General features: G+C 32.3%; 2 protein-coding genes across 2 annotated transcripts in view; both read right to left on the bottom strand.

Moving 5' to 3' along the window:
- Positions 1–18,668, bottom strand: part of LOC144650725 (uncharacterized) — a 137,693-nt gene that overhangs the window by 29,482 nt on the left and 89,543 nt on the right.
- The window catches only part of LOC144650764 (uncharacterized), a 68,965-nt gene that overhangs the window by 1,746 nt on the left and 48,551 nt on the right, over positions 1–18,668 (bottom strand). Inside the window, exons 2-5 of the mRNA XM_078510512.1 lie at positions 3,870–3,998; positions 3,407–3,535; positions 1,570–1,685; positions 111–473 (exon numbers count right to left, since the gene is read on the bottom strand). Of these exons, the coding sequence (XP_078366638.1) occupies positions 111–473; positions 1,570–1,685; positions 3,407–3,535; positions 3,870–3,887 (626 nt within the window). The 5' untranslated portion in view covers positions 3,888–3,998. The remainder of the gene's footprint in view (positions 1–110; positions 474–1,569; positions 1,686–3,406; positions 3,536–3,869; positions 3,999–18,668) is intronic.

Here is an 18,668-nt window from a genome sequence, read left to right on the forward strand (position 1 = left end):
TGCGTATTTTTAAATTATAACGCTCGGGAGACATATCTGGTTGCAATGAAGCTATGGTTTTATCATTTAGATCGTTAAAAAGTAATTTCCTTGCAAGGCTTATATCTTACCACCAAAACACGATTACGATGATTATGATGATGACGACCACTCCCACACTAACACCAATCGCAATCCACTTCCAATCATTGCTGCTTGGCTCAACTGGTCCTGCTGTTGGCGACGCTGCCGTAGGCTTGAACCACGCTTCTATATCAGAAATGTTTGCTCCAATAGCTGTCTCAAGCACGGACTTGTGAGTCGTTACAATGTGTACCAGGGTGTCGCGAGGCAGGACCGAGAAACTCCCGATGTAAAGTCCAAGAGGCTGCTGCACGTAAAACGCTACCTGGAGAGATCCCGACGTGTTGCTAGGGTAACCAGGCAGCAGGTGAACCTGGTCAGCGGTGTAGAGATCCGAGAGAGGGGAGCGTCTGGTGTAAAAAAAAAGTTTAACACTGAATGAAGCTACCAGTAGAATGCAAAGAAGTAAAAATATTTAAATTTACCGCATAGCTACATTTGATTTCACAATTAATTAAATTTTACTTAAACGTCACTGGGAATCATTTACGTTCTTTATCTAGTTTAGATTTCAACAGTTAAAGAAGTTAGCAATCACATGTTCTTGCCCATTTTTATGCTTATTAGTGGGAGACAAACATAGAACTTGCACAGTGGCTTAACAATAATCTCAAGTGTGGTATATGTTAATTTAGTATAATTTCAGAGGTGATTATAAGAATTGAAGCATTCTGATTGGTCGAGAAGCTCGGCCTATGACACCCCGCGCGAGGTGATTATAGCTTTGAAGGCTTGGTTACTTAGCCACGCCACCTTTGACTTCAGGCAAGTAAACATGGCCGCTTTTGCTGAATGAAAATTATTTTGATTTGAAAAAAACCCGACCAAGTCCTGGATATTTTAAACACTGGGAATGTTTCAAATTAACTACCAAGGTTTGAGATGTTTCTCAAGGCATTAGAAATGATCTTAAACACGGCGGTTTTGGCGATTGATGAGAAAATCGACCAGTCAGATCGATTGAGCAAACATTATTTAGTTCTCTTCTCACCGGAGCTACTCATTTTCGAGAAGATTCCCACATTCGCTTATACTTAGAAGTCATCAACAATCATACAAAGGTACCGGACATCTATGGTTCTCATAGTGTTTGTTTTGTTCCGTTTTATTGCTTTAACTAAATAAATTCTGATTGCAATCGATGAATTGAACTGGTTTACACCGTATGCAAGCGAACACTTGTGTTTGCTGTTTTCTTGTTTGCTATCGTTATTTTTTTAAGTTCTTGATGATCACCTCTAAAAATTATACTAAAACAATTATTCGCCTTAGGCTCAGTGATTATTGTTGAATAATCCCCTCGACTTCGTCTCGGGGATTATTCAACAATAATCACTGAGCCTAAGGCGAATAATTATTAAATATTTGTTTTATAACCGAGGTTTGTATGTTTGACGGTATAACATTCTCATGACGACAATATAGTTTTTAAAATAAGCTTCACACCTGTTTCGCCTTGCTTCTTTCAATGCACATCTTGTCCTGTTGTCAGAGCAGTAATCCGTTGTGACAAACGCCAATTTTTCTTTGAAAGACTTGTCGGTTTCAAAATCCCATTCAAACTGTCAAAGAGAATAGCAACAAATGGAATGAGTAGTAACAGCTTACTTATTGACCATGCACAAGGCACACGCAAGGGAATATTTGGTCGAAACTAGGCTGCGCGCAGCAAAAACGACCGAGGGCTAGTTTTCCACAGTACAATCCCAAGTGGGGATTGATAACTCGTTTATTACGTGAAATCATGCTAAAAGACATATTTTGGTTTTTAATACGCTGAGCATAAAAATGAAACTAAAGCTGTTTTTACACCTTAAAAACTACATCTGTTCATTTTTATAACCTTTAGTCAAGTGAAGATCTCCAATATAACAGCGATAGTTTACCATTTTTTTTCCACGCACTTTTAAGTCGACCATCAGTCGACCATTTACCGAAAATGTGGCAAACGACGTCTAAACGTATTCGAACAACTTCCAAACATTTCCGACGATTCTCGAAGACTTCAAAAGACAAAAAAAAAAACACCCCAAAGATGTTTTTACTATAAATATATAATTATCTCTAGTAAACTCGAATAGGTTACAGCCATCAGAGAACTTAGATTACATTGAAAGACCACTTGCCACGTAATGAATGAGGATACTTTTCCCTTCCACTAAGATTTATGAATGGGATGTGACCAGCTGGTACTTTTGACCCAACAAAATATTTATGCCAGCATTGTTTCAAACTACTTACTCTTCCTGTACGTGGAATTAAGAACTGGACAGCTTCCTCTTTTTCTTTCTTTGATGGCGCACGCGGTTCAGGCAGCACTGGCTCGGGAGCCGTCTCATTCTTCTCAAGACCTAAACGGAAATAACAAATCTTCTTATTGGTCACCTACTCAGGTCCCACACTGAGGGGCAGAGAGTGTAATGGGTTACCTCTAACTAACAAAATGTAAATCTGTCAAGATATGGAAAAGCTGTTAAAACTTAAGCAAATATCTAAATATTTTTGTCTCTTTAGTGAGAGTTCCTTCACATAATCCTTCTTGTGCGCGGATTGTAAACCTTTTCTTGATACAAAGACAGTATAATCAGGGCGAGAACAAGATACACGACCGTAAAATGATCGAAAAGGACTCAAACATACAGTCTTGCTTTCAATTTCTGTCTAAATTGTTACTTTACCTTACATTACCTTACATAACCTAATAGACAAATAAATGAACAATTGTTGTCATAATGTTGCTCGATAAAACAATATCAAAAGGCTCAAAAGCGATGAAAGTTATTAAATTTCTTAAAAACAAAACGTTTCTGACTCTAAGGTCATCATCAGTGTTAAATGAACATTTACATTCAAATGTTATCTATCGCGCCGTGTGCTATTGTGTCGAAACTTACATTGTCGAAACAAAACGTAATTTCACAGTGCGGAAAGCAGAGCACGAGAATAAGACCCGAAGCAAGCCCTATACACATGGAACATCGCGTTCAAGGAAAAAACAACTTTTCAACGCAAAACAATGGAAGGCCTGTTGTTTGCTTGCGAGAAACCAACTTTGAATGAACAGGTGCACTGTTTTATCGCCAAACTGTTCCCTCAGGAATTACATAACAACACAAAACCAAGTTGAATGTAAATGTTCATTTAACGTACACTGATGATGACCTTGGATTCGAAAACGTTTTGTTTTTAAGAACTAATAATTTTTATCTCTTTTTAGCCTTTTTAAAATTAAATGAACAATTGTTAATTATTGTCGTAAATTGATAAATCCATTTCTGATTACCTCTGCATGACCCATTGATAAAGTACAGGTCTTGTTCACATTCACACTTGTACGAGCCGCGAGTGTTGACACACTTGTGGAATTCATCCGTACAGTTGTACGTGTCTTCATCCAGACATTCATTGACATCTAGTTAAAAAAATAAAATAAACAAGTGCAATTAAAACACTTATTACTTTATCTTGTAAGCAACTGTTTTTCGGCTTAATGGATAAAATGTTACCGTCCGAAAGTGTCGGAGGACGCACTACTCTGTTACAAACTGAAATTATATTTTGCAGAAGTTAAATTTTTAGGATTGACGAATTTTGCTTGTGATTTTTTTCATTTCTTTTTGCGATTGGGAGACACTGCATACAAAAATATTTGTGTTTAAGATTTAGCTATACTATACTTTGCTTGCCTTAAGGGGGCATTCGAATTACAGTTGCCTCAAAATAAAATAAGATTAAATGCTAAATACCTTCGCATTCGTAACCATCCTTGTTCAATTCGAATCCTTTTTGACACGAGCAGTTATAACTTCCTGGAGTATTTTCACAAATCTGGCTGCAGCGATGGAGAGGATTAGCTGGATCACATTCATTGATGTCTAGGAAGAGAAAAGTACAAAGAAAAAATGGTTTGTTGTATACATGCAGTTTAAAACGTGCAATGTAATACATTCGGTTTTATGAATCTATAGACGCGAATGGATTTGATGACGATAACTGTAGCCTATATTATCTTTATTTAGACCTAAATATTTTTTTTTTATCCGCGATTGCATGGCCTTGCATGATCATGGTCTCGGCCCGATCAAGACTAATATGACTGTAAAATATTTCCGCTATTCTTTTTACAGATTTGCATTTTAGTTGGCGTCCAAAAAAAATTGCTACACTGAGTATGTTAAACAATCGGGCAAGATTATTGAACACTTATAGCCAGAATTACTTCGTTTTGACACAGAGGTTATTCGGAAATGGCTCATTTGGCTTGAAAGTATGCATGGATATTTGTCCGCGATCATAATTTTTTTCTAGAAGTAGGGAATTCCTGAGAAGAGATAATGGGCCAAAACAAATCTTGTTCCATCTAAGACATCAAAACCATTTGCAAGTCTACATCACTAACAGTTGTCAAGTACCTCTGCAAGTTTTCCCATCATCCTTTAACTCGTAGTTAGCAAAGCAGGCGCATGTTGCTTGGTTATTGCTTCCTTTGAAGCAAACATGATCACAGCCATGACCAGAAGAACAAGGATTTGTGGCTGTAAAGAAATTTATTAATGAGCTGAATTAGTACGTGTACGAAAACAGAATCAGTATTTTTCTTATTTAGTGTTTTGAATGGCGTAAACTACCCTGGAACAAAATTTTAGAATCTGAAGATTCAAGACGTTCCTTTCTTACCACTTGCTAAGGTATAAGTGACGTAAATTTGGAGTCTGGAAATGTAAATCTTAGCGTTTTTCTTCGATCTCCGTAATCGTTGTTATGTAACTCACACATTAGTCAATTTCTTCTCCTTTAGTTTGACCTTTTGTTTAACAATCAGTTTTTTCACACTCCTTTGGACAAAAACAACTGCCGCAAAGACAAAAACTTAAAACTGAGGGTTAAAACTAGTGAGAACAAGTTTGTCGCAAACTTACGCAAACACTTCCTCCAGTCCTTAGGATCGCGTTCGAAAAACTCGTCACATGAACAGTTGTAGCTTCCAATACTGTTGATACACTTCTGCATGCAGTCATTTGATGGCTCGCATTCATTAATATCTGCAAATAGATATTATTCTTGGTAAAGTATTTCTAAAAGAGCATGGAAAACAATCTTCTAGTTAGTAAATAGATAAGGATGACAGAAAACTTGTGCTAGAACATAAAAAATGGCCAAATGATCACCTTTTGAAAAATTTTCTTGAACATTGAAGCAGTTCTCTTAACTATTAATTTAAGAATTATTGGATGGATTCATTAAAAGGAATGTTATGTTGAGAATGAGTAGTAATGTACTACACTCTGAGGCAAATTTGCCTTAGAGATGTAGTACATCACTACTTCCAGTGCTGGATACAAAATATGGGACAAAAATGGATTCAAATATTGGAATCAAATATTAGAATCAAAAACTGAATTTTTGCGCTGGATTACAAGCGGAGCGTTTCATAGTATTTTATTTATAAAATGCATGAAACTTATGATCAAATATAATAAAATATTATATTTGCTCCTTATCTTAACAACTGACACAAGCCTGAAAAACCAACCCTAAAACAACCCTTGGTTCAAATAAAAAAATCTTCTTATACTCTTTTTCAAAATTTTGGATACAGTGCTTTTAAACAAGCCGAGTTTTTATGCTGTTGTTATTATCATGGTAAATCTCTTGTACTGAATATCTGTTGTGAATTATCTTCTAAAACGATTATGATTTTTGTTATTTTTGAATTCATTTTTTCTTTTTCAAGGTTGGATAATACACTGTTTAAATCATTGTAAATGTTACATATGTATTTACTTGTTTCATTTTCTTCATTTAATAATTTTGTTAATGGCTTGCAATGTCCATCTTGTTTTAGTTTTTTTTCTAAATATACTAAAGTGTCTAGATTTTCATATACCCAATCTCCGAGTTTTGATAATTCTTTTAATGTTACGATATACTTCAGTGTGTTTATTGCGTCATCAGACATATTTTTGAATGTATCTGCTTTGAAACATATTTTCTTTAAATTTTCCATGTTTATTTTCATGTTGGTCATTTATCTATATATATAGTGTATGTTTTTATTTTTATGCGTTTTTTCATGAATCTCTTATACTCTTTTTTTAAAAATCTTGCATCTTAGTGCGTTTAAAACAAACCTCGTTGACATAATGAAAATCAAAACCTAAGATTATAACCTAGGATAAACAGATGAGTTTGTCTTTAATATCCATAAGGATATGTTTCTATACAGCTATCCGATATGTGTTTTATTGCGCGCTTGTCATATCCAAAGGTGTATACCTTTTCTTCATATTTGTTTACAATTTGTTTATTCTGTCTAGTTATTTTATTTTCATTTACTAATGTGAGTTCTTTGATTTCGTTCTTTACAATTTTAATCATATTTGCGTGATTCAGTATCTGGGAATTTTCATGGTTTAACCTGAAACCTTTAATAACACATTTCTGTTTATTATTTCCATATGTGAAACTGTAATTCTTTGGACCTCCAGAAACGAATGTATTATTTATAGCTTCACCCCCTAACTCATCTGTTAAATCGCCTAGCATATCGCCTGTTTCTATTGTCTTACCATTCTGGGATTCAATATACACAATACTATCTGTATCAAAATATAATACCTGTTTATCCAAATAGTCAAGTTTTTCATACAACATTAACCGTGCACTGCTAGTCGTAAAACATGCTACATATATATTCGTATTATAGCTGTTATCAACAAACTGATCTTTGTAAGTGTAGCTCATTTGCACCATTTCTTCATTTATGAAATTCATGTTTAAATTATCTATTGTGTCATCTAGAACTACTTGGTAAAATTCATTTATATCAGTTACGTATTTGCACTGATTCATGTTATTTCGTTGACCAAATTTCCCCCAAAGTGAGTTTAAACACATTTTTGCAATGGCTCGTAAACCTGAATTTTCATTTAATTCACCTAAATCAATATCTAAATTCTTTTTGACTTTATTTCTGAAATTCATCTCGTCATTGTTATTTTTAAAATTATATTTCGTTGATTCAAGTTTGAGTTTCATAAATTTTTTTATATATCCCTTGAATAGATCGTCGGATGAGTTTTCAAAATGCCAAACTTCATATATTTTTGTAATTCTATACCCTTTTTCAATGGCTTTGTTGACTTCATCGGTTGTCCATGTGCCTATGAATGCTCGTTCATTTTCACTATGTTGGCATCTTTCTTGTTGTTTTGATTTAGCACATGATATGCACAGAGGGAACATTAGCTTTTCAGCTTTTTCGCATTGGATTTTCACTGGTAAAACAGGATGATATAACCCTTTTGGTGGTAAAATTTTACATTTTATTAGTCCATACCATTTTTTATCGTATTTTTCTGGTGATATTATTTTTTCAGGATGACCTATGGGATATTTTTTGTAGAACTGGACCGACGGGTATAAGGAGCAAAAGTCAACGTATTTTCCACATTCATCTTCTTTGAATTTGTATAAGAGCTTGGAAGCATTAGTCCTTCCTCCAAAGAAAGAATCTCTAGGGTTTAGTGGGGTAACCACTTCTCTATTCCAATCATTTTTATAATATTTTTGAAAACTTTTGTCATTTTTCAACTTGCATTCCCACATTTCAATAAGATTGTAACCAGCAGTTGTTATTTTGTTATTTTTTTCTTGTGTTTTATTATACAAAGTACCCATATCACTTTGATTCTTATTATTGATAACATCAGCCTTGTAGCAATCTGGGCATCCATGCCAGAAGCAACCTTGAAATTCATAAATAGTATTTGTAGATGCACAAAAACCATCTACTTTTAATTTGTTATTGTTGCATTTGATAACTTTTTCACCACCTTCCAAGGCATGTTGAATTTTAATTTTATTTTTCTTACTTATGTAATCAAGCCATGCAATACTGACTGCACTATGGTTTTCTGTTTGAACAACATTATCAACCACAGCTATGGTATTTTTTGGCATATAATTACCTCTATAAATAGCCATACAAACACCAGCTATTGTGATGTATTTTAATGGATCGATATTTTCTTGATTCATGAAATCTTGCCTGAATTTTAACATACATCTTCTTAATATATCAACATCTGACCTACAGTATTCAATTATTTCTTTTTTGAAATCGAAAACATAATTTTCATTAACACGATCATCATACCATTGTAAAAATTTTTGCCTATCATGTGATTTCATTTGGTTAAATCCATAATGATTTTTGGAAGGCATCTCTCCTATATAGTTTTGATTACAAATTTTGTTGAAAAAATGTGGGAAATAGCCCTTTTTCAGCTCGTCTAAGCCAAACGTTTTTGGAAACGATGATAAGGGTTGCTGAATAAAATTTAAGCTGTCGATTATTTTGATTCTTAATTGTGGAATTTCCATCATCATAATTTTTGCACCATTGTAAATACAGTAAGGTTTAAAACCATTATCAATACACCATTTAAGAATAAAATGAGAATCGTACCCTTTGGAATTGTGAGCCAGAAGTGTGTATCCTTTATATTTTTCATTAAGAATACCATTACAAAAACTATTAATATCATTGAAGATTGTCTCATTTCCGTTGTAATCATGACAGATAGCTAAATTAACTTCATGTGTGCCAGTGTTTTGTGTACATTCGAAATCAAAAAATAAATATTTTTCATTATACGTTTTGCATGGGTAACAATAATCTTTTCGAGGTATGTTTTTATTTAATCTGCAAGGGGTTTTGTTATTTTTGATACAATTTCCTCCCTTGCATTTTATTTTTTTCATGAAACATTCATGTTTGTTCTCACAATATTTATTGCAATTATTACACATTTTGAAACCACATTTATGTATTTTTATATATGGTTTTAGTATGATTTGATTGCATTTTAAGCATTTAGCAACACTGTTACATACGGCCTCATCACCATCTTTTATCGATCGATTACGTGTGTGGTTTTTGAAACAGCTGTCACCATGAAATACACGATTGCATTGCTTACATGTAATGTCTTTACCGTTACATTTATCTCCATTTGGGAAATATTTAAAGCAAGAAAGGCATTTTTGGGGGCATTTGTGTTTATCACGTCTTGTATAAGCTTTTTTGCAACTATGACAGTAATATGCTACATTTAGAAAAGCTGTCATTGATTTTATGACATCAAAATGATTCCGTGTTTTGTATAAATAAATTTTGTCAATTCTACCATTATTAGCTGTATATATGATTTCATTAAACTGCTCAGAATCGATAATGTTAATCTCAATATCTAAATGTGATGCAAAGCTATTTACATCTTCTAAAGTATTGCCATACTCGTTAATTTCAACATTTGCATTATTATGAAGTTCTTTTGCTTGAATTTCTTGTAGTTTTCGGCTTTTATTGAACCCATCTTTCAACTGAGTTGTGGTGTAATTTTCAGGATGTAGATTAGCATAAGCTGTTACAATGGCCCTTGCTAAACATATTGTGTCATTATTTTTTATTGTGATAATGCATTGCTTTCTATTCACTGTTTGTTTTGATAAATATAACCGTCCTTTTCCTGCCGGTATTTTAACAGATTGAATAATTATTTTGCAATTTTCTAAATCTATTTCTTTATACTCCAACGTATTGATTACATCTGAAAGTTGATTTAACTTGAAATCAGAAACTTTTAACAATTTTGTTGAGATAGGGTGATCTAATTCATCATTTGAAATTATCAATCTGAATCTATCATTTCCTTTTAACTGCCTTTTCTTTATTGTCATTTCAACCATTTTTTCAAAGACACTGAAAACATCATTTTTATTGTTTATAACATTTTTTCGGACATTTATTTTAAATTCGTTGGTATAAGCATTGAATTTTTTATTTGCTGTATTTCCGATTTCGGTTATTTTGAATAGAGGCTGGTCATTGGATGTTGTATCAAAAATGCTGTCATCGAAATTAAATTCATTTGAGAGCTTATTTTTTGACTGCTTAATCTGTATTAATTTTTTGTGCTTTCGTTTGATTTGATCTTCAATATTTTTATTATGAGTTTTTCTAATTGAATCTTCCATTTGACTGAGTTGTGCATCACGTATTATACTATCGTTTTTGTCCCGTATAGCCTTATCCAAAGTCTTATCGTTTCGATATTTATGTACTTTGTTAATCACTGCTTGTCTAGTACTCTTTTTCACCAAATTCATCCATGAAAAACCCATTTTTTTAGCATCAGCTAGGTAATCATTGGATAATTGTTTGATAAAGCTTATTGTTTTAGTTTTTGGTTTGGGTTTGGGTTTGTTTGTTGGTTTCTTTATTGGTTCAACTATTGGTTTGTTTTGGGGTTTTGGTTTGGTTACGAGTTTGTGTTCAGCCTTTGTCATGCTATCAATCAACACTAAATTACCAATACTGTTATTATTTTTGTCACCATTTTCATTTACAACGACTTTATCATCAGGAATCTCATTATAAAATGTCCTAAATACGAAATCTTTAACTAATATCTTTTTCTTGAGATCATAAGGGTTATCATAGTCTTTTTCTGCGATATATAAATAAGGATATCCATCTTTATCAATAGCCGGTTTAACTACTTTCATTTTTGGAATATTGAGTATATCTCCATCCGAAGTAGCACCAAGAGTGTTATCAACACTATTTATAAAAAATTGTTTATCATTATGATTAATGGTATTTTGTTCCATATTATAATTAGAGATATTATTTTTAATAGCGTTTTTAGATGTGAGTACTGATGAGATCACATCTTGAGTTTTTAGCGGGTTTTTAAAATTTTTTTTTCCATTTTCATATTTATAGTAAATTAATTTTTCTTTAAGTGTTTTTATAGTAAAATAATTTTTTTGATTTTTCATTTTTTTAAATAACTAGATATATTATATATTTAGTCATTGTAAAAGTGTATGATGTGTTGATTATATGTATCATTCTTCATCGATTATTTCAAAACTATCATCATCTCGTAGACCGGCTAATATACTATTTGTGATGTGTTTTTTTGTCTTTATATGCATCCATTTTGATGCTAAATTACTGTTATAATCACAAATATCGCATTTCCAAGATTTTGAAAGCATATATTGGGTTTTGCTTTTTTTAATAGCGTTTTTTTTGTCAGTATCGTTAAAATATTTTTGTTTTCTTCCCATTATTATAGTATAATAATATTTCTTTATATCATTAACTATAAATATTTTTGATGCGTTTAATGCCCAGTGATTTTATAAAAAATGCCAAATTTTAGACCCAAAGGAAGTATCAAAAAGAGCAAAAAATACGAATAAAGTATATCATATATATTAATAACCAGTAATAAAATATTATTGGTTGTTATAATACAACGAAAGTCAGTACTAAATACTGCGAAAATCGATATGCCATCTAATACATATCTACTCAATATATGTTAGATAATTATAGCCTTATGTAGTTTTATAGTGCGTTTAGATATAAACAGATAATTATTTTCTTTAATATATATATAGAATGACTGATATAACATTAAATATCAAACACCTTTTAGAATCTGATCAAAGCTCGAATGATATAGCCTTCATTAATAAAATGTATTGTATTCAGAGCATCCTTAAAACAAATATTTGTATTATTAAAATGCTATCTTCAGACATATCAAATGAAGACAAAAATCATGTACGTTTAAAGTGTATACCTGAAGACCAGAAACGACGACGGGGAAGGCCTCGTAAGGATCAACATTAAATACATAATTATTCAGTTTACGGTTTTACCCATAAGTTATAAATGATTAATGAGTACAATGTTTTTAATGACGTGATTTCTATTGACCAATCATATTTCAACAAATTTTACTCAAAAAGTTTACTCAAAAGTTTACATAAAAGTTTACACAAAAGTTTACTCAAAAGTTTACTCAAAAAGTTTATTCTGAAATTTACTGCCAAAACAGCTGTTCCGTGAAGTTATGTGTGTTATATATATAATGCCTTGTAATTCTGAAATCCACTATGATTTAAAAATTTTAAAAGAACCTATATGCCATTTATGCGATCAACTATTGATAGAAGGTAACAAGGATGCTGAGCCATGCTGTAGTAAGCAGGATATGTCAAATCAAAACGGTATAAATGTTTGTATTAATTGCGGTTTGGTTCATGGTTCTATTTATTACAATGAGTTCATTGATTTTTATGCAAATATGGATAAAATACGCCGAAAATCGGTATATCATCGGAAGTATCACGTTGAGAATGTTTTAAACGATTTATGTATTAAAAATAGGGTACAATTGACTAGTGATCAAAGGAATCGAATTTATAAAGTGTTTGATATTATCGAATCCGGCGCTATTCCTGTTGTAAACAAAGGTAGAAAAAGACTTATATCAACCAAATTCATAATTAAACAGCTTTTTTTGATGATGAATCTACCTTGTGAATTTATCAAAATTAGCAAAAGCAAGAAAACGTTAGCCTATTATCGATTGTATTGGAATGAGATTTTGTCATTAAATTTTGGCGAAATAAATCGGATCATCCAATAAATTTCTTATCATATTTTCGTAGGTACTTGTCGATTATCGGACAGGTATCCGTCACATAATCGTCAATGTTCTTCATTGAAATTATGACGCTAGACGGATTGTAATCACCGCATCTCATCGTGTTTTTAATTGAGTTGAGTAAATGCTGGTAGCTCTGATATGCATATGTACTATTTTGAATTTTTAAATCGAGATTTTGATGATGCATCCAGCCTTGTATTAAAAGCGCTATTGTACTAATTGCAACCAAACTAACACCTCCTGTAGCAATACTTGATGAAATGGAGCCGGATGCAAAGAGAATAGACAATGAATTCCCTAATAATTTCCATTTTTTGAAACGTTTAACAGCCTGCTTATAAGCCCAACATTTTCGATGATATGTTTGATAATAAGCTTTCAATTCTATAATTTGTTCTTCAGTCAGTTCGCTTGATATATGGTTCCATGTAAATATGCATTTTCGATGTTTAGTCATATATATTAGTTATATATGATTTTTTTGCTTTATCATTTTGTTATTTTACCATTGCGCTTGTTCTTTATTGTGTAATACAGCTTCCTTATGTTTTGAATTAATCTATCAATAGAATCAATAATATTGCTAACCAATTTCACTGTTTTCATATAAGTGAATTAGATAAAATCGTTGGAGTTAGATAATTTATTCAAAGAATACATCGTATGTTTTATCTAAAAATTGAATTTTATGATAGATGGGCCCATTTATCGGGTATGTATTTTTACTAAAACCGATTCTTTGTATATAGTAACCTGAAGAAATTTGAAGGCTAGATGCATTCAGCGTATACCCCGAGAAAATTTTATCGAGACTAATGCCGTTATTACAAATACCTATTCTAAATTGATTACCTATTTTAGTATACCAGAGATTCAAATATTTACCTATATAACCAGCTCTAATTTGCTCATAAGATACATCTAAATCATAATCGAGTGATAACTTATTAGACTCTACTTTCACCCATGGATAGGAAAAACTACTAACATTGTCGAAGTTAATTTTAATTCTTTCAGCGGATTTATAGTCATATTTAAATACCATATATATAGTCCAGTCATCGGATTCAGTGACATTTTCATTTAAATTAATTTCGAAACCACTCATAAAGCCCTTTTTTGGATCAAAATCTGATAACAATTTTGTGGGATTAAAGACAAGATTGCCATTTAATCCAGACACTACAGCACCGTTACTATCTGACATGATGAATTCAGATGGATCTGTTAGATCATAAAAATACTCGAAAATTTTATGGTAATAGCTGATGTTTCTTTTTTTATCCATTTTTAATTCAAGATCAGACTTCAAATTGTCCCGAAAATTTTTTAACTGTTCAAAATTAACAGCTTGGTCATTAGTAGTAGCTGGTTTAATACCATAAATAGCCTTTGTTTTCATATCAATCGATGCATTGAAAGCTATTCTATCATTTTCAACATAATATAGCTGATCGTATATCCTAGGATCAACGTTACTCTGATAACCTTTTATTCCATAAATCACGATATATGTTTGTAATTTTGGGACATATGCGTTCCCTGATTTCATCTTTAAAACGATATCAACATAGAGATAATTATTAGGATGTTGCTGATATTTATTAATTTGTGCTATTGTTCGACTATATCCATCATAAACTCGCGTAGTTGATTTGTCGATGTTGTCGATTGATGATACAATATCGATATCTAGACTATCATGATCTATTTCAGCTGGAAAAAATAGCTCGAAAACCATTGTGTATCGATTGATTGGTAAACTATATACATTGATACCTAATCTGCTTGAGTAGTATCCTTTATTGCTGTCAAGTACCAGCTTACTGTCTACAACTTTCGTATTGATCTTATGGTATGAATTCGGATGATCGATTAAACTGCCTAACTTTATATCATCTTCCTCGCTTAATTGATTGATACTATCGGCCATTATATGGGCAAACGTGTTTTCTTGGCCAACGGAAGTTATATGACTGCTATCAACATGATCAAGCATATATTTTTTGTTTACAGCGTCTGTATCATTGGTTGGGTTTTTTAGATGGGTTATATTATACCCACCCATATGGAGATTTGCCTGCATCATGTTACTACCGTGAATATCAAGCTTGCTTTGAATTTTTTGAGTCAAAACGCGTCCTACGACCTTCTTTAAAAAACTGTTATCAACGTACGATTTGTCTGCTTTGTTTTGAAGGCTTTGAGCTAAGACACCTCCTGATTTCTTCGTTAAATATGTATTATCAGCGTACGATTTGTCAGCCTTAGTAGCAAGTTTGGTATCAATTTCAGTCCTTACTTTGTTATCCTCAACACTAACATAGCCTACGTTTGGTACAGATCGATCGTTATATAAACTTGGATAATACACTTCGGTATTTTGCAATGAAAGGCCGGCACAATCAAACACTGTTTCATTTCTGTTCTTTTTAAGGAAGAATTGGTTAAGATATCGTTTATTTACGGCCGTCTCGAGATCCCTTGAATAATTTTCAATTGAATCATCAATCGCAACGTCATCAGGCGTTTTTAGCCCTATTACTCTCTTTTTATTCAAATTGAAATTACCTTCAGGCGTAACATCAAAGCCGACTCCTGGGTCACCCTTTTCACCTCGAGGGCCTTTAATTGGTGTAATATTAGTGTTATTTGATTGTAATAAACCGTTTGAGTAACTCATATTATATCAATCAGTTATATTATATTATATTTTTTCATTGAAATTCTTAGTTACGAATTTTCGTGGCTTATCAATATATAAAAAGCTAAATGGGTCTGCAGTTGCTTTGAGATAGTCGTTTTTACTGATTCCAAGTTCTCTGCAAATCATTCCTTGTTCATTATTAGATGGGAATTCGAAAATACAGTGATGAGTACAATTTAATCTGATTGTTTTATCGGTATTATAATAGCTTTGAGATAAATAAATGCAACTGCAATTTTTATTTCTTGAATTTGTAAAATAGTTGCGTATTTCGCTATCATTTTTTGATCCCGTATTGAGATAATCGTCAAAGATGACTAGTTTTTGGCCTTCATCTGATATTTTATCAAGCGGTATTATTTTATCATTACTTGCTTCAATAACAGAATAACCAGCCTCTTGTCTAATGGGTTCAAAGGTATTGAAAAGATGTTGATATTTCGATTGCTGAAGATTTTTCCCATAAAGATATATTTTATCATAAAACAAAAGCCGGTATATCATATCAAGTAAAAGGTTGGTTTTACCCCCACCCGAGGGAGAAGAAATCAACATCCGGAAACATTGATTTGGCATGAAATCGTATAGTTGTCTAAAGTTTGAGGCCATATCGTCTTCAGTGTCATAATTCGGTATTCTCATTATATTATATGGGTATATTATTTTCAGTTCAACAAGGTGTTAAACACGGTGTTCAACAAGGTGTTAAACGCTATGTTAAATGTTGATTTTTATATTCAATTTTCATTTTTTATGTAACGTAATAATATAAAATAAAATGAGTTTACTTAGATGGAAAGAGCTTGCAAAGAGTAAATCTGATTTGGGCGATAAAATCAATTATGTTAAAAATGCAATCACACAAAATAATATCGGTCAGCAGACAAGCCAAGAGTCATTTTCGAAGGTATTCAAACCAGTGACAAGTAAATTAGATGATGTAATTAAAAGTAATTTGCAGATAGCAAAAGTACCCAAAAATCGTGTCAAAAAGGGGATGAGAGGTGAAATGGAAGCTCCAGATTACTATCCTGAAGTTGATCCTTTTGAGGATATGGACGTAGATAATTTATTTGATGAGCCTGTAATGCCACAAAATGAAAAACAGATTGTACCGAAACCACCAACATATGAAGAATCTTTAAAAGATCTTTTAGAAGGAAATAAGGAGATTTATGTTGATCCCCAATATTTTCCTGAATATGAAGATGAATTACCTCCTGAATACGATGAGGATGAAATTGATTATGCTTTAGATGCTGATGATGAAGTAAGTGAAATACTAGAAGACGTTGGTATCGACGATTATGATGTAGTGCAAATGAAATTAGATCAGCCTGAAATGACACCAAAGAAAACCAAGAACTATCTTAATAAGATTTTAGAGAAAGCCAAATATAAACGGAGACAATTGAAAGGTTTCAAGGCGAATGTTACTAAAGAATATAATAGGGGAACTATATCTGAAGCGGAAAGACAGATTAAAAATAAGAGAATAAGCAATGCAAGAGTTGCATTAAATGACTACATCAATCATTACGAAAGTAAAGCCAAAACGATAAAAGGTTCTGGTATTCGAAAAAATCAGAAAGGTGGAAATGTTATATTTTTTAACGATGTAAAACAGCTTCTCAAAAAATTGGAATTGATCATCGGTTCAATAAACGCAGGAAACACATCAGTTAAAATGCGAAATATGGGAGTCGCTATATTAGACACACTTTTAAAAAGGTCTACTATAAATAAACAACAATATAAACAGATATATAATCTGTACTTTAAAGTCTAATTTATGTAACTGTATTATATATATGGATCGTGAGTTAGTATTATCATCATATAGTGTTAAAAATCAAGGGAATAACACTCCTCAAAATTTTACAACTAAATTCAACAGGCCTATAACATTGGATAGCAATTACCAATATATGATAGGTCTCAATCGTATTATTAACATGTCATTTACATGGTTTAATGTAAATCCCTCATATGGTAATCAGCTGATTAAATATAGTTCAGATAATGGGAATAAATTTGAAGACATAACTTTCCCTGCAGGTGTTTGGAATTATTCTGAATTTGATGAATATATTAAAGAGATTACTAAGACGGGGGATGATGATAACCCTATATATCCCATCTCTATTGATTTTGATTCAACAACATTCCGAGTCACAATCACTTTATCTCAAAATTATCAACTTGATTTGACGCATAGCAATTTCAACGACCTTATAGGGTTTGATAAAAAGGTATTAAAGGATGCGGTTAATATTGGTCCAAGAGTCCCAAATCTAAGCCAAGATACCGATATATTAAATGTACATTGCGATCTAGTCAATACTTCTTTAGTCGATGGCGAAGAGTCGGATATCATTTATACTTTTTCGACCAGCGTACTACAGCCGAGTTATTCGTTTACAATCGAGCCTCGTAGGGTCACATATAACCCGGTTAATAAGCAACAGATAAGTAGCATTCGAATATACATCACAGATGGGAAGAGACGGTTAATTAACCTGAATGGAGCGGATACGTCTTTTTCATTAATTTTGAAAAGGATAGAATAATATAACATAATAGTATATAATGAAACCATATGAATTCAAGAGGTTTTACCATCCAAAATTTGGTAAATTTGTATATAAGCACAAAGGGTCAGGGATTATCGTTGATAACATTTTCAAACCGATGAAGAGTGTTATGTCGTCTGTTGTTAAAAAAATTGTCAAGCCCTTAGGTAAGAAGGCAATAAAATCAGGTATTTCTCATGCAGGTGATAAACTGGGTAAAAGGGCATCAGAAAAAGCCGGAGACCTTATAATGGAAAGGCTAAGGAATATGAGGAAGGGAAATGCTGGGCAAAAGTCACTATCCCCAATCTTACAGAAAGTAAATGCCTCACCTGTCAGACACCAACAGAAAAATGAAAGTACTGATATGATCATTAATAGATTAATATCAGGATCAGGTGTAAAAAGAAGGCGTTGAGTAAAATGAATAAAATGATTAAAAAAATTGGTACATAATTGCAAAATTATGTAACATAATAATATATGTCTTTTAGAACAAGCGAATACTTACAGAGATATGAGTTGGTTCGATTTCAACTCGATGATGTAATTCGAGTCCCAGCTAACGGTCAGCACCAACTTAAAAACGGCTATAAGTTCACGATTAACGATAGAAGTTCATTCTACGATTGGTATAATGCGTATTTCGAGGTGCAATTTCAGGTGCAAATGTTAGCTGATGGAGCAACCACGGGGGCGAATCGTATCACAGTTATTAATGGAGCACAT

This window comes from Oculina patagonica, chromosome 4 (genome assembly GCF_052425735.1).
Source record: "Oculina patagonica isolate OP01 chromosome 4, crgOcupat, whole genome shotgun sequence".
Classification (NCBI taxonomy): Eukaryota; Metazoa; Cnidaria; class Anthozoa; order Scleractinia; family Oculinidae; genus Oculina; species Oculina patagonica.